Raw genomic sequence first — 24,203 nt, forward strand, 5'->3', positions numbered from 1 at the left:
TCTTGGCTATTCTACACGACCCGTAGAAATAAGCAATTCTATGACGTCATTAAATTAAATTACATATTTTTTGTCCTTTCGATGGATTTATATATTTTTTTGTGCATCCCTTATAATTTACAGCAGACACCGTCACTGACTACAAGTTCTGTCGTTCTGTTAGCTTTGACATAACAGGCGCTCATGGCGCTCATGCGCATTTCATTTCAATTCATTCTGATTCTGAAATTATTCAATATGGTGGTAAATGTTATCAACGAATGTAATATTTTATATTTCCATTGTATTTCTTTTCTGAAGTTTGTGATAAAGATAAAATATGATACTGAAATATAGCCAAGGCCAAAGGTATCTTCTAAAGTGATTTGTTTTGTTTAAACATAAAACCGAGGTCGCAAATAAAATTAAATTGAATAATACAGACGTAAAACAAGAAGCTAGTCTTCAGTAATAATAATAGTGAGCAAACTTTGATAAAATGGAAACAGATATTAAGATTGAGGCCTATGAAAGTCCTTTGGATGTTTTCAAAATCGAAATCAAGGAAGAACCTAAAACAGAAAGGGCACAGGACGCTTTTGATTATTTAGACTCCAATGCTGTAAATAATACTGAACTAGAACAAGATGAATTTAAATTTAAACCATTTGACAAAGAGCAAATAAAAAATGAAGAAGGTAGGTGTAGGTAAATAATTAATTCTGTGGTGCTAAGGCAAAACCCGATATGTCAAAAAACGTGATTTTGCAGCAGACGAGTTTAAAAGTTTGTGGTGTAGTAATAGTGGACATATCGCTTGGTGAGAACAATAGTGGCGAAACACGAAAATCAACGTTTTTAAGTTGAAGTCCATCAATCGATGTCTAAATATGCCCTCTTTTATGTGCAATGCTAACAATTATTTAATTTCCTTATTACTAGAGGGCGCCTACAAGTCTTTATGGTATTGTGAATTTGTCAAATATTTTAATGCATTAACCATGAAAGCACACCAAACTTTATATCAATACTGGCGAATCTGTAATTACGCTGTGCCAGCATGTATTTGAAATATTAGATATTTTATTAAAGATATTAGTACAAACTTCTTACAGAGAAACTCAGTTTCAATCGTTCTTAGGTACTTAGAAATAGCAAATCAAGAAAGCGTCTATCTACTTTGGATCAGTATTGTTTAATTCCACACTATCGAGAACCAATATTCATTTCTAAAAAGAAGTCTTACAAAACAAATCAATTCCTTCTACCCACAATCATTTCTTTAGTAGTTTGAAATACGAAACATATGTGAGTGAAATGATGAATTTAATTTTACTATTCATAGTTCTTTTGCTTACTTTTTATCTTTTATCATGTTTATCGTTTTCATAATTATTACTTAAGATCTTATTTTGTTATTTTTCTATTGTACTTTAGTTTCATTTTGCGAATAACTGGTGTGTACAATAAAATATTTTATTTGATGCGTTTAATTTATTTTTAAAAGTAATTTTTTAAATTATTTAAAACAGAAACTAAACTGTTGTAGTATAGTAGTAGTAAAGTATAGTGGCGAAACATCAAATTAAACATCCTCGATAATGCAATAATGGCGCAACGCAGAAAAAAAATCAAAAATAAATACAATATCCATCTTTTCTTCAAATAAAATTACTTCTACTAATTGGTTTACATATCTAGAAAGCATATTAATAGAAAAATTCTGCAAAATGATTACCTATTAGTCAGTTATACTGTTTAGCAGTTTCATCAAAACTTCAAATACTCATGCTATAATACTTCAAATGTTCATTTTTAAGTTTCGTCACTATTGTTCTCACCAGGTGATATTATCAGAAACTAATTTCATCATTTAGTGGTTACATGGATGTGTTTAGCCATGTAGGGTTTTGTTATCATATTCTTCATCGCTCAATGTACATAATAGGTATTAAAAACGAAAAATCGATAATTTTTGACATCGGGTTTTGCCTTAGTACCACAGAATTATTACACTAAGGCCAGCCACTCACTATGAGGTAGACCTGTCCTGTGTACTTCATAGTGTGTGGCGGGAATAACTTGCAACTAGCCTCCCAGGTGACCTGATCCATCATAGACTATCACATACACAGGACAGACATACCTGTGCAGGTGTGCCTGATAGTGAATGGCTAGCCTTACACGATACCTATAAATAAGGGGTTCTCAATCGGTGGTACATGTACCACTGGTGGTATTATGTGAGGTGATACACAAAACGCCTCAAAAATCCAGCATATTTGTAGTTACAGTAAAACCTGCCATATCTGGATCAATGTGGCGACAGACCGATCCAGATATGAAAAATTTTTGGATATCAAGATCACTTCTTTTATAGTCTATGAAGCGTTATCTCCTTCATACATTCCAGTAATCAACGCCTTCAATAACTTTCGTCGATAGACATGTTTCATAGATTCTGTAATACATTATTTCTCCTTCTTTTGGGTCGGGATAAGAGGATACGTTGTCCAACAGCAGGACTGCTTTTATCAGTAGATTTCGGTAGATCCAGACGGCGTGAACCGTCTGGATATGGGGAGGTCCGGATATGACAGGTCTGGATATGGCAGTTTATAAAAATAGTCCATGAATTGTTCAAGAATTTGTCATAATTATAGTGACTGATTAGTGGGGTAAAGCTCTGTACATTGGTTATAGTAATAGATAGCAATAAAAGTTAATAACAAAAATTGTAGTCAACTTTAAGATTCACCTTTCAAAAATTCACTGTTGGCATGCATAAGGGATATATCTAAAATGTTTATACCTGTATCATGCCAATGGTAAATATAAAATTCTTACTTGTATGTCCAGATATGCGCAATAACTACCAAATTTAATGCTCTTAAAACCTACCAAATTTAATTTGCATATATCTGCAGAGTTTTATGAAGTTAGGAAAGATGTTAAAAAACTTATTAAAAAGTGTTATAGAGAATACAGTACAACCTGCCATATCCGGACGGTTCTGCGCCGTCCGGATCTACCGAAATCTACCGAGAAAGGCAGTCCTGCTGTTGGACAACGCACTAAAAGAAGAACTAAAAGATGGCGAAATAATGTATTATAGAATCTATAAAACTTGTCTATCGACGAAAGTTATTGACGGCGTTGATTACTGGAATGTATGATGGAGAAAACGTTTCAGAGACTATAAAAGAAGTAGTGGTCTTGATATCCGGATTTTTTCATATCCGGATCGGTCTGTTGCCACATTGATCCGGATATTACAGGTTTTACTGTATATTCAAAATATTGAAGGTAATATAAATAATAGTCCTAAAGAGTTTTGGCAATACCTAAAAGGGAAAAGATCAAATTCAACACTTGCATATAAATATAAACATGAAGATGAATGTTACGAATCTGAAAGTGATATAGCAAATGCGTTTGCACATTATTTTGAATCTATACATTCTAACACTAATTTAATAATAACAGACTCGTACAAGGAATATGGACTTAAACAATTATGTGTTGATTGTATAATGTCTGTCCTATGATGAATTCTACTATGATTTCAAGAACGGCAACTACTTTGAGTTTAATAACTTCTTGGCTGCTATAGATTGGCAGGAATGCTTAGGTTATAGCGATATAAATGTATCAACTCTAGTCTTCAATGAAATTCTTGCTACAGGTATCGCTTTTTTTGTACCTTTGAAACGCTATAGATCTTCTACTTTTCCTAAGTGGTTTTCTCATGATCTTAGATGCTTGACGAGAGAAAAGAAGTTTGCCCACTCTCTGTACATGAAGAATCAGTCTGTTGTTAATTATTCCAATTTCTCTCGTCTCCGATCAGAATGTAAACGGTTGTCTGATGCATGCTTTTCCCTGTATATTAGAGGTTGAGATGCTGAATTGCAGAATAACGCTTATTCTTTTTGGAAATATATTAGGGATAAACTGTCTAGTCACAACCTTCCTGATTTGATGTTTTATAATGAACGGTCAGCTTCTAATGGACAAGGTATTGCTAATTTATTCAAAGATTTCTTTCAGACTGTTTACTTACCCAGTAATAACGATCTCAAGTTACCCAGTGCACATTTAGATAGCAACATCGGTGCTTGCTTCAATATCACTGACTTTACTGTCACTGATATTTTTGATGGTATATGTTCTCTTCCAAATAAAACTTCCAGCGGTCCAGATGGTGTTCCTAATTTCCTTTTAAAAAAATGTGTTTGCACTGTTGTTGGGCCATTACTGTTATTATTTAATAAATCCTTACAGTCTTCTACATTTCCAGGTGCTTGGAAGGAGAGTTTTGTTGTACCCATATTTAAAAAAGGTAAGAAGAATGACATAGAAAATTATCGTAGTATATGCATTCAATCCGCAATTCCCAAACTCTTTGATAGTTTGGTAGCTAAGCAGCTGTCGTGGGTGTGCAGGGGTCTGATTTCTGAATCTCAGCACGGTTTTTGCAGACAAAAATCTACAGTAACGAATCTAATTTGCTACCAATCTGATCTCTTAAAGCATATGGAAGATCGTAAGCAGATTGATGCTATTTATACAGATTTCAGTAAGGCATTTGATCGTGTTGATCACCAAATTCTCCTTAATAAATTGGCATCCATAGGTTTTCATGTCCATTTTGTTGAGTGGTTTAAAAACTTTTTATCTGGTCGTACCCAACGAGTTAAAGTGGGTGGTCTTTTTTCTGATGTTATTACTGTAAGTTCTGGTGTTCCACAGGGTGGGCATACGTCTCTCCTGTTTTTTGACTTATTTGTTAATGATATCGTTAATTGCTTCTTATATAGTAAATGTTTAATGTTGGCTGATGATGTAAAATTTTGGCGAGTTGTGAATGATATTGAGGATCAGAAACTTTTACAGGCTGATATGGATCGCTTATTTGATTGGTGAATTTGCAATAATCTTCAGTTATGTGTTGAGAAGTGTTGTTATATTAGTTTTTCCCGTAAGTTAAACAGAATTGATACTGCTTATCACATAGACAGTAAACCTCTTAGATATGTCTCGTCTATTAGAGATCTAGGTGTTATCATGGATGAAAAGCTCTCATTTGTCGAACATATCAATTCATTATCCGTAAGAGCTTCTAAATTACTAGGATTTGTTAAAAGAAACTCTAAATACTTCTCTATTGATGCTGTTAGGTTAATCTATTGTTGTCTAGTCAGATCTATATGAGAATATTGTTCGGTAGTTTGGTCTCCGTATCATCAAATTCATATTGACACTATTGAAAAAGTCCAACATAAGTTCCTAAAATACTGTGCTTAAGACTTATATTGAGAACCATGATTACACTGGGATTGAGCAACGTTTATCATTAGCTCCCCTTAGTGTTAGGCGTGATGTTTTGGGAGGTGTCTTTGTTTTCAAATTCATTAATGGACTTATTGATTGTCCCAGTTTGTTGGATAGTATAAGATTTAATGTTCCATATCCAGGTTTATGCTACAATGTTATCTTTAACACAGCCTTTCACAGAACATCCTATGGTAGTAACATGCCTTTAGATAGATATATGTGCTTCCTTAACGGTTTTGATATGGATCTGTTTAATATAAGCCTGAGCCAACTGAGGAGATCTCTTGCCATGTGATAATTAAGTTTCATCTTGCAATGTTGTTGTATTTTATTATTGTATTTGTGTTTTGTATAATTTTATTGATTTGTTTCAGTTACATGTGTACATTTTATATTTTATTTTTCTAACTGTTATGTTTTTAATATCTTGCCTGGTGATTTTTCAAGCCTTTGCTTTTCTTATTTTTACTTTTTATATTTTAATGAATGATTGTACCTCATTTTTTATTGTATTTATTGTATTTTTACTGTTAATGGGGTTTTCCTGTGGATAAATAAATAAATAAAAAAAAAATAACTCTAGAAGAAACCAATATTGCAATTAAGTCTTTAAAAAGTAGTGCAGCTATAGGTGTGGATGAGATTCCTTCTTACCTGTTTAAGGCATATTCAGAAGTTCTGTTACATCCCCTACAAATTATATTTAATAAATGTTTGGAGACAAGCACGTTTCCAGATGCGCTTAAGGCAGGTAGAATAACTCCTATCCACAAATCTGGAAATACGAGTTTAATATCAAATCATCGTCCTATAACAGTATTGCCTTCTCTTTCAAAAATCTTGGAAAAAATTATGTACAATAGACTGTATACTCATGTTTCAAAAACTTTAATGGAAGAACAACATGGTTTCATAAACAAAAAATCAACTCAAACAAATCTGTGCATTTTCAGTCATTATATTGCTTCGTCCATAAATAATTCTCAAGTTGATGTTATCTTTACTGATTTAGCAAAAGCCTTTGATAGAGTAAATCATTCAGTACTATTAAAAAAACTGAGGTCATATGCACTTTCTGACAAGCTTATAAAATTTTTTGAATCTTACCTTACCAACCGTACTAATGTAGTCAAATTTGGGAACTGCTACTCAGACAGTTTTATAACCAGGTCAGGTGTACCGCAAGGTTCCATCCTTGGGCCTTTACTTTTTGTTATGTTCATAAATGACATCACCGATTATATAAAATTTGCCAAGTTTCTTATATTTGCAGACGATTTAAAATTATTTCTTACAATAAAGAACGAACATGACTGTATTAATTTACAACAAGATATTCGAGGTATATCCACATTCTGTAAAAATAATGATTTGAACCTAAATGAGTCAAAATGTAAACTATTGACTTTTTCTAGAAAGCGAGAAATCATAAGAACAGATTATTTTATTAATGAAGTAAAACTTGAAAGGTTAACAAAAATCAGAGATCTAGGGGTGTTATTCACTAGCAACTTCTCCTTTAATGAGCACATTCTCAAACTAACTAATGATTGCTATAGGCTTTATCCTAAGATCCAGTAAAGGATTTTATTGTGACACTACAATTAAGCTTTTTAATGCATATGTGAGGTCAAAACTCGAATATTGTTGTACCATATGGAGTCCCTCCACCATATCACATGGTGTTATGATAGAGAGGATTCGGAAGAAATTTTTGAGGTCTTATATCTGAGGAAATTTGGGATTTATCCTTTTAAGGTTTCCTATAACTTTTTGACACTGTTATTGAGCGAAAAACGTAGAAATGCCCAAATCATTTTCATATTTAATATAGTTTATCAAATCATAGATTCTCCTACGATTCTTTCATTTATAAATTTTAATGTACCAGACCAAAGACTTAGATGTAGACACACTTTATTTAAAATAACTCCAGAATATGCAAACTCCCCCATGGCAAACTGCTTAATGGCAATGAACGATTTTATCCTGAGTGAAGACCTTGACCTATATAATATGAAAAAGAGTACTATGCTACATAAACTGTGATACCCTTATTTATTGTTTTAACGTGTATTTGTTTTATTGTATTGTATAAATTATTGTATGTTCTTATTGCCTTGTATTGACCAACTGTGCATTTATAATTGGCATCATTGCTGTAAATGTGCAGTATAAATAAATAAATATCAACCGGTTTTAGAGCAATAAATAAATCGTTAGTTTGTAAGAAAAAATTAACATCCCATATCTCGGAAACGAAGCATTTGCGGACATGTGTTTATAAAGCTAACAGTCATTATTTTTTCATTATTTAGAAATTATAGACTTATTTAGAAATACCCTGTATTGATGAAGAACATGGTTAGTTGTTAATGTACCTAACTTTTTTATTATCCAACATAAGTAAATGAATCAAAAACGAAAATGTTAAGAAAGCCTAAAACTACAATTGAGTTTTAATTTCAATATTTTATCTATGCTAGAATATTCCACGGAGTGTTCCGAATTTTAAGGAAAAATCACAGTATGATTGTTACACACTGTATAAAATGACATTTACCTGTCTAGCAACATTATTATTACATTGATATTCTTAAATAATAAAGCTATAACATACTAAAAAAATCATTCAAATCAGACAACAGGTTTAGGAATTTCGAGACTTCTAACATTTTTAAGGTGTTCAGTTAATTTTGCTAGTGTGTGTATTTTTATTTTATAGTTGGTTTGTATTTTAGGTTATCTGCAACAGGAAAACAAAATGCAAATTATGGAGACACTAGTTGAACATTCCTCTTCTGAAGAAAATTATATGAGTCAACATGCTGAAGGAAAAACATCAAATGAAAGTATGAAAGTTGCGGCTGAAAAAAGAACTTACAAGTGTGAAATTTGTTTTAAGCAGTTTTCTATAAAAAGTCATGTGAAAAGACATTTGAAAATTCACACTAGAGAAAAGCCCAAGTGTGAGATTTGTTTTAAGAAGTTTATTTATACAAGGGAATTGAAAAGACATTTGAGAGTGCACACTGGAGAAAAACCGTACAAGTGCGAAACTTGTTTAAAGCAGTTTAGTAAAAAAAGTAAATGGACACAACATTTAAGAGTGCACACTGGGGAAAAACCTTACAAGTGTGAAATTTGTTTTAAGCAGTTTAGTGAAGCAGGTAATTTGAAAACACACATGAGAATACACACCGGAGAAAAACCATACATGTGTGAAATTTGTTTTAAGCAGTTTTCTGTAAAATGTCAAATGAAAAGACATTTGAAAATTCACACTAGAGAAAAACCTAAGTGTGAGATTTGTTTTAAGCAGTTTATTTATACAAGTGAATTGGAAAAACATTTGAGAGTGCACACTGGAGAAAAACCATACAAGTGCGAAACTTGTTTAAAGCAGTTTGGTAAAAAAAGTATTTTGACACAACATTTAAGAGTGCACACTGGAGAAAAACCTTATAAGTGTGAAATTTGTTTTAAACATTTTAGTGAAGCAGGTGCATTGAAAATACATTTGAGAGTGCACACTGGAGAAAAACCATACAAGTGCGAAACTTGTTTAAAGCAGTTTGGTAAAAAATGTAATTGGACACAACATTTAAGAGTGCACACTGGGGAAAAACCTTATAAGTGTGAAATTTGTTTTAAACATTTTAGTGAAGCAGGTACATTGAAAAGACATTTGAGAGTGCACACTGGAGAAAAACCGTACGAGTGCGAAACTTGTTTAAAGCAGTTTAGTAAAAAAAGTAATTGGACACAACATTTAAGAGTGCACACTGGGGAAAAACCTTACAAGTGTGAAATTTGTTTTAAGCAGTTTAGTGAAGCAGGTAATTTGAAAACACACATGAGATTACACACCGGAGAAAAACCATACATGTGTGAAATTTGTTTTAAGCAGTTTTCTGTAAAAAGTCAAATGAAAAGACATTTGAAAATTCACACTAGAGAAAAACCTAAGTGTGAGATTTGTTTTGAGCAGTTTATTTATACAAGTGAATTGGAAAAACATTTGAGAGTGCACACCGGAGAAAAACCATACAAGTGCGAAACTTGTTTAAAGTAGTTTGGTAAAAAAAGTAATTGGACACAACATTTAAGAGTGCACACTGGGGAAAAACCTTATAAGTGTGAAATTTGTTTTAAACGTTTTAGTGGAGCAGGTGCATTGAAAATACATTTGAGAGTGCACACTGGAGAAAAACCATACAAGTGCGAAACTTGTTTAAAGCAGTTTGGTAAAAAAAGTAATTTGACACAACATTTAAGAGTGCACACTGGGGAAAAACCTTATAACTGTGAAATTTGTTTTAAACATTTTAGTGAAGCAGGTACATTGAAAAGACATTTAAGAGTGCACACAGAAGAAAAACTGTACACGTGTGAAATTTGTTTTAAGCAGTTTAATCAGAATAATAGTTTGAGAACACATTTAAGAATACACACACGAAAAAACCCTTAGGCCCGATTGTACATTGGTGGCTTAAGCCAGTGGTTGGCAAAGTCGGCAAACAAATATGAGCCACAAAAATTTTGTGTAACAATAGTACATTGTGAACCTACCTAGTAGGAAAAGCTTAATATTCCCGGACGATGTAAAGATTGGCAAGGCGCAAGCCGAGACAAGGCAATACACAGTCTGGGAATGTGGCTTTTCCTACAAGGTATACATACTATTTTTCCGAAAATTGAACATTTAAATTATATTAAAATAAACATGTTAAAATTTTTAAATAGACATATTGTTATTTTGACTCAAATATTCGTAATGCCACCAAATACAGATTTTGTAACTATTGAAACAAAAATATCGAATTGTCAAATTTGACGCAACTGCTTATTTTTGGCAGTATTTTTGGCGTTTTCTCGTGTTTTCTGTGATTGTAATGATTTTGAAATTAATTTTTTATTGTATTTAATTATTACATTTTTGGTTTCAGACTATTTTATAATATGTGGAAATTATTGAAAATAAAGTTGTTCTTTAATAAAATTGTTCTTAATCTGCTGAAAGGAAAAAATTTCTAACTGTAAGGAATAGCTATTTGTATAACTATCTTTGTATAACTAAGGGAGGAAAGTGCTAATTTTCCTCCCGAGAATGAAGTTTACTGCCCGACGCGTAGTGCAGGCCTGTAATCATTGAAGGGAGGAAAAGGCACTTTACTTCCATGTTATACATATGGTTTTTTCACCTTCCTGAAATAACAAGTCATTTTGTCATTTTTACTTAATTTATGTAACTAACCAACAAAATTTATTAGAACTAAAACTAACAAGTAGGTACAATATAACTGTCAAATATAAGTCAAATTATTAATGTAATCATTGTTTAATCAAAATATCAATTTACTGTTTTTTACCATTCTGCAAAATACAACGTGTTTTATAATTTTTTTTACACCTGTACAATGTTTGTACACTGCTATCTGGTCACAAATGACCAATTATCAGTTATTCTCTGACCTAAACCTTAATAAACAACAAATCATAAATCTAAGTGCATACCCTATGGCTTACTCTTATTATATCTATCAACTAATGCACTACAACTACTTAACATGCAATAACATCACGGCACTATGCTCTGCTTTTTACACTAAACTGTTACACATTTACACTAACTCAAATCGGGGAGGTACTGATGGTTCTCATGATACAGCTAAATCGGCACCGTTTTATAAATAAACGTTAAAATGTATAGATACTTACGTAATAGAACATAGATATTGTACAGGGCGTCAATAAGTTATATGTCACGAATGAAATACCATGACGTCACTTACTTTTCCTCCCTAGGGAGGAAAAGTACAACTTTGCTCCCTACAATCAGGTCCGGAAAGTATATCGGTAGAGGTAGGTGGAAAATAACATTTCCGTACAGTTATTTTTCGTTTCCAGACAACGGATAAGTATAAGGAAATATCGAACGTTTCTTTCAAAAATGTCTAAATTCTTGATCAATTTTCGGAAATAGTATATTGTACAACAAGAGAGAGAAAAGACATATTTCTCACGAGCGAAGAGCCGCAAATCAAGCGAGAGAGAAATATGTCATTTTCTCTCGTGTTGTACACTGTACTTTTTCTATGGATGCGTTTTTGTCAAGAGTTCAAGCTCCAAAATTAAATAATTTAGGTGCTTTTAGATATGTTATATGCCTAAATTGAAATAAAATACATATATACACATAGATATTTAATATTCTTAATATTTATATACTTTATTTAAAATTATTATTCACAGTTGAACAGTCTTAAAAGGTAATTTTTGACAAGTTTGAACACATTTTGTTTGACAAAAATAATTGTGCATGTTACACCATGGAAATAGCGATCATATATATTTAAACCGGCAATGGCCGACTTTTCTCACTGCCTGAAAAATTGTTCGTTTTGAATGTGTAAGCAGTGAGAGAATTTCCACATTGTATAGCATCCATAGAAAAACAATATTGTGTAATATTGATGTTCCAATTACAGTTGCTTCTATGCGTTCTAGCTTTACCGTTATACCAGAGACCACCGTTTCTATATTCTAAATGTCCTTTATATTTGATTCCTGGTTCTAATTTATGCCCCATTAAATAAATTTTCACGTAAGCCCTTTTATTTCTAACCCTCTCAATTAAAATAACTATAAAGGAGAAAAACAGTCTTTTAAAAAATATTTTTGTCATTGACTACGCTTTGGCTGTTTTAAACGTCATTATGCTTTAGTTTGATTTTGCATTTCTTTGTTTATAAATTCAATTTCCCTCATATCTACTCACATATAGACCACTCATCAGCGGTAAAAAACTGTAAAACCGTGGAATTTTGAGAACCAAGGTCGATTTCCTTGAAAATTTGAATTTAGGTAGAATTATAACCTTTGTGAAAATATGCCCTATGCTGAACTGCGCTTTTGCCCTGGGGGGTGAAAACAACCCTATGTAGGAGATGAACATTTTTTAATCAAAATAACTATGGAAATCGATAGAGTGACCAATTCTGAGTAAATTTTGTTCTATCCTATTTTTTTTTTCAAAATTGACACTTTCCAAGTAATTTGCGATTGAAACTATGCATTTTTCGTTAAAAAAACTCACGTTTTATAACGTTTTTCATGAATAACTTAAAAAAAATTAATTTTATAGAAAAAATTATTCTTCTTCTTTCTCGAAACTCCTTATGCCCCTCAGGGGCGTCGGAGGTTTTATTCATTCTATATCCATATCTTCCATTTCTTGCGGTCCTTTGCTAACTCTTTCATTTGTTGATGTCTTTTTCCTGTCCAATTTCTATAATCTGATCGATCCATCTCTTCCTTGGCCTCCCTTTCCTTCTTTTACCATATCTTTTTGATTCCATCACTTGCTTTGGTAGTCTTCCCTGGTCCATTCTGTTAATGTGTCCATACCATTTTAATTTTCTTTTTTGTATCTTGGTTATTATCGATTCCTGTTTCAGTCTTTGTCTAATATCTTCATTTCTTATTCTGTCCAATTTCATTTTTCCTGCTATTTTGCTTAGCTACTTCATCTCCGCTGCGTTTATTTTACTGTCTCTTTTTGCATTGTTTACCCATGGCTCACTTGCATATTATATTAAAGTTGGTACAGAGATTGCGTTGTATAACTTAAGTTTTATTTCTTTATCTATTTCTTCCTTTCCAAATATTGTTTTATTTAGTGCATAGTAGATCTTATTTGCTTTTTTCGCTCTGTATGAGATTTCTTGATCTATCTTTGATATTATTTCTCCAAGGTTTTCAAACGTCGAGACTGTTTCTATTATTTCGTTTTTGCACCTAAATATAGTTTAGTTCATTTCTTCTCTTTTCTTTTGGGTTACTATCATGGTCTTCGTTTTCTTTACATTTACCTCCATTTTCAAATTTTCTATTTCCTCCACCCATATATTGATTAATTTTTGCATGTTCTCTTTATTGTCTGCTATTATTACTAAGTCATCTGCATATAGTAATCCCTCCATTCTCACTGGTACTAAATTCCTGTACCCTATTGTTGACTGTAGTTGGCGTGACCTTCTTTTAGCGCTCTTCATTACTCTATCCATTACTAATATAAACAAAACTGGGCTAAGATTGTCCCATTGTTTTCAGTGGCGGCTTTAGCGGGTAGGCAACTGCCTACCCAAAATTTGTGGGCAACGCATGTGGAATTGTGGATCATACATCACGCAATGGGCCGAGCCGTGTATTACACTGCCAGAGCCGTAGTGACACAGCCGGCGTTGTTAGCAGGGCCGCGCGGGCGGGCTCAAGGTTACACAGAACCGCCACCCCCTCCCCCCTATAAGAAAGCAGACGCCATCCAGCAGTCTATCTGACTTTTTAGTTTTTGAAACTACCGGAAAAGGGAAATCAACGTGCAATGATGAAAGTGTTTCTAAAAAAACTCAATTTAAAGCAGAACTCTTTAGCATAGTTGATAATATTTCAGAAGAAATGGAAAAGAGATTCTCAGAAAATTCAAGTCTTCTAGCTTGCATATCATCATGTAATCCAAACTCACAAAATTTTCTGGATCCAAAAGAATTGTGTTCCTTTGCTAAATTTTGGGGAAAAGATGAAGAGTTTTGCATTCAACTAAAAGCACAGTGTGACTTAGGCAAATCTATGTTTTCCAAATGTAAAAGTACAGAAGATCTGTATAAAGAGCTTTTTTCCTTCGGTTCATTCAGTGAGTTGAGATATATAGTGTCCGTTGTTCTAGTGATGCCTGTAAGTTCGGCGACAGCTGAAAGAAGTTTCTCATCAATGAGACGAATTAAAAACTGCTTAAGATCTACAATGATGGGGCAAAGACTTCACAGTTTGGGAGTGATTTCAATAGAACGAGAACTTAGCTACAATCTCCTATGTCACCCTGAAATGGTTGTAGACGAATTCGCCGCTCAAAAAGGGAGAAGACTAAAGTTCCTTTTAAAATGAACTCCATCAGTTACATTTTTCTGTTCAATAGAAGGTTCAATTAAACAATTCATTAAACATTTTAAAATAATATGTACAACTCTTTTTCGAACACTGTAAGAATAACTAACTTGTGTAATACATTTTGTGTGATTTGCCTCGTCAATTTGATTTTGTCGTTTTTATTTCCCAATACTAATTAGGCTAAATACATTATATATACATAGTGCACTTACCCTAACAGAGTTCTGTATCAGGTACCGGTAAGTTTATTAAATTTATAACATAAGACTAGACTATAGAGGTAGGCCTACATTAAGTTTCTTGGAAAATATATATTAGTATAATTGTTACCTCCAGCTAGGCATTAACTCACTTAACAAGTTGTTTGGGAGAGAGCCTAAAAACTCACAATTTCGTTTGTCATTTCCAAAAAATTTTCCCCAGACCCCCCTTTTAGCTGGGGGGTATTCCATACCCCCCAGAAGCTTGCCTACCCAAAAATAAAATCCTGGAGCCGCCCCTGATTGTTTTATTCCTCTCCTTAGGTTTATTATTGGCGATCTGTTTCCGTTTATTTGTACTTTAGCAATTACGTTTCTATATGTACTTTTTACCACGCTTGCGGGATTTGCAAAAAATTATTAAGAACAAAATTGTAGCTAACAAAAATACAAAGAGATTGGCGTCTGAAAGACCTATGTAAACCCAATACCGACTGAGTTATTGCTCTTTAAAGGATGGTTCTTTTCGAAGTACATCTAAATGGAGAACCTTTAATGTCAAATAACTCAAACGTGGTGCAATTCTTTGGGAAAATTTATAGTAGGGGAGCGAAGTATGCTAAATGTGCAGTCACTCGATCGCTTTGGGACCTAATGGGTTGTGAAGAGTAGGTCCTAAAATCAAAAAAAGTTAAGTAAAATTTTCCATTTTAGTGGGGACTTTCCATTTTTAATTTAATTTTCCATTTCCAACAATCGTTTTTTTTTTAAATTATAGGGCCATCTACCCATAATTCGAAAAAATGTTTCGAATAAAAGTTGCTTATTTTTACGCAAAGAACCCAAATCTTGAATAAAACTTTGGGGCTCCTATTTAAGATTTTAAAGTAACCCCCACCCCACCTACGTGGGGTGTCGTGTTTGGCACCATTCGATAGATTTTTCAAAAGTATTGATTAAGTGTATTTTGCAGTGTTTCGATCTAATGTTTATTTTGCGAAATATCGCGGGATTTTTATTTAAAATTTTAAATTTACCCCCCACCCCTTTCCGTGGGGGGTCATGTTTGATATCATTCTATAGATTTTTGAAAAATATTGAACAAGTATTTTTTAGTTTTTCGAACTAACGTTCATTTCGTGAATTATTCGCTTTTTTGTGAAACTTTTTAACTCACCCATTTCCTACGCCCCGCTCAAATCGTCAGATTTTTGAAATATACACTGTTTTGCATGTCCTTAACTTACCTTATCTTAATCTGACAGTTTCGAGTATTTTTAAGGATAGATTTTTTTGTCGGGCCCCCCTTAACGAACGCCCCTGTGTTAAGAGCCAACATATGGTAGATGTACATCTGCAGGGCACCAGGTTTCTCCCCATATGATAATCTGACGTGCTCGAGTAACTGCAAAAATCTCCGCTTGGGCTCCCCTACCATTAAGAGACATCTTTTAAAGTTAATTAAAAAACCTTTCAAATAAGCTCTGATAAAAGTTTTTTGTATAAGAACTGACGTGACTTATGACAAAAATAAAGTCGCTCTTTGCTTTTTTTTCTTTTTGAAATGTAAAAATTAAACCCTCGTCTTTACACTCCTAATAGAAATGAACAGCTTCCCACTTGAAATTAACTTTATTTAGCTATAATTGATACGATCCATGTGATTAGACCGATTTGAAATGCCTAGTTTAGAAAAAATAGTTGATTAAATCGAAAATGACATTATTATAATTAAAAAAGTGCATTTTTCTTAAATAAACCTAAAATTATTCATGATACAAAAATAAAAAATATACAAATTTTCAGTAAAAGAAATTTTACAATTAATATTTAAAACATTTTTTCATATTATGAATACTTTTAGATTTATTTTAAAAAATGCACAATTTTAAAAATGTCATTTGCGATTTGATCAACTATTTTTTCTAAACTAAGCATTTCAAACCGGTCAAATCACATGGATCGTATCAATTATACCTAAATAAAGCTAATTTCAAGTGGAACGCTATTCATTTCAATTAGGATTGTAACGACGAGGGTTTAATTTTTATATTTCAAAAAGAAAAAAGCAGAGAGCGACTTTATTTTCGTGATAAGTCAGTCAGTTCTGATGTAAAACACTTTATCGCACAGCTTATTTGAAAGGTTTTTTAATTAACTTTAAAAGATGTCTCTTAAGTTTTCCCAAAAAATTGCACCGCATTCGAGTTATTTGAGATTAAAGGTTCTCCATTTCGATGTTCTTCGAATAGAACTATCCTTTAAAGAGCAATAACTTAGTCGTTATTGGGTTTATATAGGTCTTTCAGACTCAAATCTCTTTTGTTTTTTTGTTAGCTACAATTTTGTTCTTAACGACTTTTTCTATAAAATTAAATTTTTTTAGTTATTTATGAACAACCGTTATAAAACGTGAGATTTTTCAATGAAACTTGCACAGTTTCAATTGCAAATAACTTGGAAAGTGTCAATTTTGCAAAACAGTTTTGTAGAACAGAATTTACTCAGAATTGGTCACTATTTCCATAGTTATTTTGATTAAAAAAAATTTCATTCCCTAGTTGGGTTGTTTTCACCCCCAGGGCAAAAGCGCAGTTCGGCATAGGATAGATTTTGATTAAGGTTATAATTAGTACCTAAATCCAAATTTTTAAGGAAATCGACCTTGGTTCTCAAAATTCCACGAGAAAATGGCTGTTGATTGGACTAATAGGATGTTTATTTTATAGATGGTTTGTATTTTAGGATATCTCCAAGAGGAAAACAAAATGCTAATTATGGAGACACTAGTTGAACATTCGCCTTCCGAAGAAAATTATATGAGTCGACATGCTGAAGGAAAAACATCAAATGAAGGTATGAAAGTTGCGGCTGAAAAAAGATCTTACAAGTGCGAAACTTGTTTAAAGCAGTTTAGTACTGCTGGTAATTTAACACAACATTTAAAAACGCACACTGGTGAAAAAGCTTATAAGTGTGAAATTTGTTTTAAGCAGTTTATTTATACAAGGGAATTGGAAAGACATTTGAGAGTGCACACTGTAGAAAAACCGTACGAGTGCGAAACTTGTTTAAAGCAGTTTAGTAAAAAAAGTAATTGGACACAACATTTAAGAGTGCACACTGGGGAAAAACCTTACAAGTGTGAAATTTGTTTTAAGCAGTTTAGTGAAGCAGGTAATTTGAAAACACACATGAGATTTCACACTGGAGAAAAACCATACATGTGTGAAATTTGTTTTAAGCAGTTTTCTGTAAAAAGTCATATGAAAACACACATGAGATTTCACACTGGAGAAAAACCATATATGTGTGAAATTTGTCTTAAGCCGTTTTCTGTAAAAAGTCATATGAAAAGACATTTGAAAATTCACACTAGAGAAAAACCTAAGTGTGAGATTTGTTTTAAGCAGTTTATTTATACAAGGGAATTGGAAAGACATTTGAGAGTGCACACCGGAGAAAAACCATACAAGTGCGAAACTTGTTTAAAGCAGTTTGGTAAAAAAAGTAATTTGACACAACATTTAAGAGTTCACACTGGGGAAAAACCTTATAAGTGTGAAATTTGTTTTAAACATTTTAGTGAAGCAAGTACGTTGAAAAGACATTTAAGACTGCACACAGGAGAAAAACTGTACAAGTGTGAGATTTGTTTTAAGCAGTTTAATCAGAATAATAGTTTGAGAACACATTTAAGAATACACACACGAAAAAACCCTTAGGCCCGATTGTACATTGGTGGCTTAAGCCAGTGGTTGGCAAAGTCGGCAAACAAATGTGAGCCACAAAAATTTTGTGTAACAATACATTGTGTACCTACCTAGTAGAAAAAGCTTAACATTCCCGGACGATGTAAATATTGCCGTCAAGGCGCAAGCCGAGACAAGGCAATACAGTCTGGAAATGTGGCTTTTCCTACAAGGTATACATACTATTTTTCTGAAAATTAAACATTTAAATTATATTAAAATAAACATGTTAAAATTTTTAAATAGACATATTATTATTTTGACTCAAATATTCGTAATGCCACCAAATACAGGTTTTGTAACTACAGAAACAAAAATATCGAATTATCAAATTTGACGCAATTGCTTATTTTTGGCAGTATTTTTGGCGTTTTCTCGTGTTTTCTGTGATTGTAATAATTTTGAAATTAATTTTTATTGTATTTAATTATTACATTTTTGGTTTCAGACTATTTTATAATATGTGGAAATTATTGAAAATAAAGTTGTTCTTTAATAAATTTGTTCTTAATCTGCTGTAAGGAATAAATTAAAAAAAATACTAACTGTAAGGAATAGCTATTTGTATAACAAGGGAGGAAAGTGCTAATTTTCCTCCCGAGAATGAAGTTTACTGCCGGACGCGTAGCGGAGGGCAGTAATCTTTCAAACGAGGAAAAGGCACTTTACTTCCATGTTATACATATGGTTTTTCCACCTTCCTGTCATTTTTTCATTTTTACTTAATTTATGCAACTAACCAACAAAATTTATTCGAACTAAAACTAACAAGTAGGTACAATATAACTGTCAAATTATTAATGTAATTGTTAAATCAAAATAACAATTTACTGTTTTTTAACATTCTGCAAAATAGAGGGTTTTTTTAAAGAAACGTTAAAATGTATAGATACTTACGTAATAGAAAATAGATATTGTACAGAGCGTCAATAAGTTATATTTCATGAATGAAATACCATGACGTCACTTTTACTTTTCCTCCCTAAGTAGGAAAAGTACAACTTTGCTCCCTACAATCAGGTCCGGAAAAGTATACTTTTGGTAGAAGTAGGTGGAAAATAACATTTCCGTACAGTTATTTTTCATTTCCAGACAACGGCTAGGTATAAGGAAATATCGAACGTTTTTTTCAAAAATGTCTAAATTCTTGACCAATTTTCGGAAAACAATATTGTGTACCTAATATTGATGTTCCAATTACAATTGCTTCTATGTGTTTTAGCTTTACCCTTATATTAAAGACCACCTGGTTGACTTAATGACTTAATTTAAATTTAACAACATAACCTATGCTATAAATTATACGAACCGTAAACAAACTTTGTGTTTATTTATTTATACTATTATTTATTATAATATATAGGTATCCGTTTTGGTGTTACATGGATTAGGAAATACACGAAGGTATGCTCCTTAGTGTCGTGGTATTTCCAACTATTTTGTTTCATTTCCTAGTCTTTAAAATGTTTAATGTTTACTGGATTTACCTATCGTATATGTGTGGATAACCCAGAATTAGACTAATAAACAACTCATATTTATCTGAAATATTGAAACTACACCATGATTTATTTTTATTAAATTAATAACTTAATTGTAACAAATAATTAACAAAATTCGAATATGTTAATAAACACCTTAACCTTACAAAATGGATGAGGGCGTGTCCACTTTGGGCTTTGGGTGACAGAACAAAATTCTTGATTTTGATTGGCCAGACGTAAGAAACGCACTGTAAAAGATACAAGTTGGTGAACTCTTCCGTTACGTTACGTTTCTCTTACGTTCCGTCAGGCGCTTGCGTTCATTTATAAACAAGAGTACACAAAACTCGGTGTTGAAGTTTTCCAGTGCGTCTACGTTACGTCTACGCTACGTCAAACTATAAATCCAACTTTAATTTGATTTTTGCATTTCTTTGTTTATAAATTCAATTTTCCTCATATCTACTCACATATACAGGGTGAGTGGGGAGGAATGTGCCAAACTTCAAGACTGTATAATGTACGTAAAAATAATCAAAAATAACTCATATGTTGTTATTCGATTTTCATTTGTTTCCGAGATTTGGGGTGTTAAAATTTTTCTTACAAACTGACGATTTATTTATTGCTCTAAAACCAGTTGAGGTGTGCAAATGAAATTTGGTGGGTTTTAAGACAGTTGTTGCGCATATTTTGACATATAATTAAGAATTTTATATTTTTTTTAAATTTCAAATTAAAAATCTTTCTTGAATTCCTCGTTTAATTTTTGACAAAAAATCTATCTTCCCTTTTTTCATGCAACGCTTCATTTTCATGCAAAAAATAAAACATCTTAACGCTTACAAAATTTTCGACAAAGTTTCTGTATGAATGTGTAGAAACTTATTCCGAATACGTTGTAAGCGTTGAAGATATTTTATTTTTTGCATGAAAACGAAGCATCGTATGAACAAACATGAAGATAGATTGTTTGTCAGAAATTGAACAGGGAATTCAAAAATAATTTTTAATTTGAAATATCTCAGTGGCGTACTATTTTTTTTATTTAAACAATTTCAGACTATTACTCGTACGCGCGCCAATGGTGAATATAATATTCTTAATTGTATGTCAAAACATGCGCAACAACTATGTCTAAAAAACCACCAAATTTCATTTGCACACCTCAACCGGTTTTAGAGCAATAAATAAATCGTCAGTTTGCAAGAAAAATTTTAACACCCCATATCTCGGAAACAAATGAAAATCGAATAACAACATACCGGTTATTTTTGATTATTTTTACGTATATTATACAGTCTTGAAGTTTGGCACATTCCTCCCCACTCACCCTGTAGACTCATCAGCGGTAAAAAAACTGTAAAGCCGTGGAATTTTGAGAACCAAGGTGGATTTCCTTGAAAATTTGGATTTAGGTAGTAATTATAACCTTTGTCAAAATATACCCTATGCTGAACTGCGCTTTTGCCCTGGCGGTGAAAACAACCCTATCTAGGGGATGAACATTTTTTAATCAAAATAACTATGGAAATCGATAGAGTGACCAATTATGAGCAAATTTTGTTCTATCCTAAATTTTTTTCAATAATTTGAATAATTTTCAATAATTTAATAATTTTTCATAATTTGCGATTAAAACTATGCATTTTTCATTGAAAAAACTCACGTTGTATAACCGTTTTTCATAATTAACTTAAAAATTTAATTTTATAGAAAAAATTATTAAGAACAAAATTTTAGCTAACAAAAAAAAAAGAGATTCGCGTCTGAAAGACCTATATAAACCCAATAACGATTGAGTTATTGCTCTTTAAAGGATGGTTCTTTTCTAAGAACATCTAAATGGAGAACCTTTAATCTCAAATAACTCGAACGGTGTGCAATTCTTTGGGAAAACTTATAGTAGAGGAGCGAAGTATGCTAAATGTGCAGTCACTCGAGCGCTTTGGGGACCTATTGGGACCGTGCAAGTTCGGAAAGCGACACCTGGTTTCTACGCTCTGCACTTTTATTCACACTTTTAATTATATTGGCCAATCATATGGTCCTGGTTACTGGATAATTGTCAAGGCCATAGTCCAGAAAAATAATAAGAAGAAAAAATAAGATTTAGGTTATGTTATTAAAACGTTAAATAAAATTAGTTATTAAGGTGATACAGTAGCGATCAACAGGTAGCCAAAACGCGTTCCAAGATTGCGGCTCTAATTTTGAATATTTTTTCGAGATATTTTGCACACGTATTCGTAATATAATAAAGAATGGCGGTACAGAGCCCAATTTGAAAAATATATTAATATGTGGAAATTACTCTCTAATTAAATACAATATTAAAAAAACGAGCCTGTACCTCCATTAAGAAGAACAAAAAAATACACTTTCTTCAAATAAACTTTTTTATCCGATGCCTAGATTTTGTGTCATTTTGGAACTACTAATGAAATAAAAAATTTTAGTAGTTCCAAAATGACACAAAATCTAGGCATCGGATAAAAAAGTTTATTTGAAGAAAGTGTATTTTTTTGTTCTTCTTAATGGCGGTACAGGCTCGTTTTTTTAATATTGTATTTAATTACATAGTACAGTGGAACCCCGATAAGTCGGCCCCCGATAACCCGGAACTCCGGCTAACCCGGACCGATTTTTATCAGACAAACATTTCAACAATAAAAATGTATTGCTGTTACAAAATCTCGTAAACCTAATTCATTCATTTGGTGACGTCAATATACGAACGAAACGATTGATGAATCCGACATTACTGAAAATATCAGGGCAATCAGGGTGCAGATGGGACCCTGTCGCGCAATTCGCAGCAAATAAAATAGTCGTATGTTTTTGGCTTCATTTTATTTCGTTTATACATACGCATTTTCAAGGTTCACGAGGTTTTGTACCAACTCTATGTAATATAATATTTGAGAGATAATGGAACCGGATTGAACTACATATAACATAGTAAAAATGACTCATGGTACACCACATTCATTGTCGAAAACAACATGCACCTGTATTATCCTTTATTTTTTTGAAACTGTCTGTGTTAGCATTGTTTAGAAAAGACTATTAAAATTATTTTTTTAACAATGGTCTTAGTCATCACTTTTATTAAATAACATAACATCAGAGACGGTATTATGTGTAGTAAAGTCGTATTATTGTTCGCTTCCGTTTTGTAATCGTTCGTAAATTTATTCAGATTTTGTGTTTGTGTGTCTTTTGTCTATAAGGGCAACAAAACGTAAAAATGTTGTAGTGACAATGGAAAAGAAACTAGAAGCATTAAGTAGAATTGATAAAGGTGAATCTTGCAGCATTATATTATGGTGTCGGTACATCTACAGTATCGGATTGGAAGAAAAATAGAACTAAAATCGAAGAATTTTTTTTTCAAAATGATAACAAAAGACAGTTTAATCGGTGCAAAGCTAATAAAGCTAAGAATGAGACTTTTGACGACGCTTTGTATGTGTGGTTTTGTGTGGAATGCGAACGTGGTTTACCAGTGTCTGTGTGACAATTATAACGGAGTTTATCTGTAAGCATACCATATTTTATTAATTTTTACCATTTTCTCCGGCTAACCCGGATTTTCGATAACCCGGATCGGCCGCGGTCCCAATTAATCCGAGTTAACGGGGTTCCACTGTAATTTCCACATATTAATATATTTTTCAAATTGGGCTCTTTACCGCCATTCTTTATTATATTACGAATACGTGTGCCAAATATCTCGAAAAAATATTCAAAATTACAGCCGCAATCTTGGAACGCGTTTTCGCTACCTGTTGATCGCTACTGTTTCCTCTTAAAATGCAGTACTGCAAGCAAAATACAATTAATTAAATTTACTTTTATATAATAATTGCATATCATATCAATATTGTGGAGCAATATATAATTTTTCTTCTTAAATTACAATAGGGATGAAATGTACGTCAATTTGACAATTTCAATTGATAATATGAATTATTTAAGAAAGTTGCAATATTTCTCCGCTATTGGCGCACGATCGTTTCGCGTATCCCTTCCGAGTACTTGCACACCGCGAATTGGGTTGTGAAGAGTAGGTCCTAAAACCAAAAAAAGTTAAGTAAAATTTTCCATTTTAGTGAAGAGTTTCCATTTTTAATTTAATTTTCCATTTCCAACAATCAGTTTTTTTAGATTATAGCGCCATCTATCCATAATTCGAAAAAATGTTTCGAATAAAAGTTGCTTATTTTTACGTAAAGAATCCAAATCTCTCCTATTTAAGATTTTAAAGTAACCCCCCACCCCACCTCCGTGGGGTGTCGTGTTTGGTACCATTCGATAGATTTTTCAAAAATATTGATTAAGTGTATTTTGCAGTTTTTCGATCTAATGTTTATTTTGCGAAATATCGCGGGATTTATATTTTAAATTTTAAATTTACCCCCCACCCCTTTCTGTGGGGTCATGTTTGGTATCATTCGATAGATTTTTGAAAAATATTGAACACGTATTTTTTAATTTTT

The 24,203-nt window shown here is 32.4% G+C and overlaps 1 protein-coding gene and 1 long non-coding RNA gene across 5 annotated transcripts in view; one reads left to right on the forward strand and one right to left on the reverse strand.

Moving 5' to 3' along the window:
* The first annotated feature begins 227 nt into the window (after positions 1-227).
* LOC114326013 (zinc finger protein 664-like) overlaps positions 228-24,203 on the forward strand; it is a 41,406-nt gene continuing 17,430 nt past the window's right edge. For 2 of the 4 annotated variants that reach the window (XM_050647855.1, XM_050647857.1), the window contains exons 1-2: positions 228-677; positions 17,211-17,321. In XM_050647855.1, the coding sequence (XP_050503812.1) occupies positions 479-677; positions 17,211-17,321 (310 nt within the window). In that variant the 5' untranslated portion in view covers positions 228-478. Of the gene's footprint in view, positions 678-8,057; positions 9,745-17,210; positions 17,322-24,203 lie in introns of those variants that run through there. The other 2 variants (XM_050647858.1, XM_050647856.1) reach the window with 2 other exon arrangements.
* On the reverse strand, positions 9,705-18,264 carry LOC126882797 (uncharacterized). Its single transcript, XR_007697396.1, has 2 exons — positions 18,185-18,264; positions 9,705-9,782 (listed from the first exon to the last, which is right to left on the reverse strand). It is a non-coding gene; the product is annotated as an uncharacterized LOC126882797 (long non-coding RNA).

Source organism: Diabrotica virgifera, chromosome 3 (genome assembly GCF_917563875.1).
Source record: "Diabrotica virgifera virgifera chromosome 3, PGI_DIABVI_V3a".
NCBI classification, from domain to species: Eukaryota; Metazoa; Arthropoda; class Insecta; order Coleoptera; family Chrysomelidae; genus Diabrotica; species Diabrotica virgifera.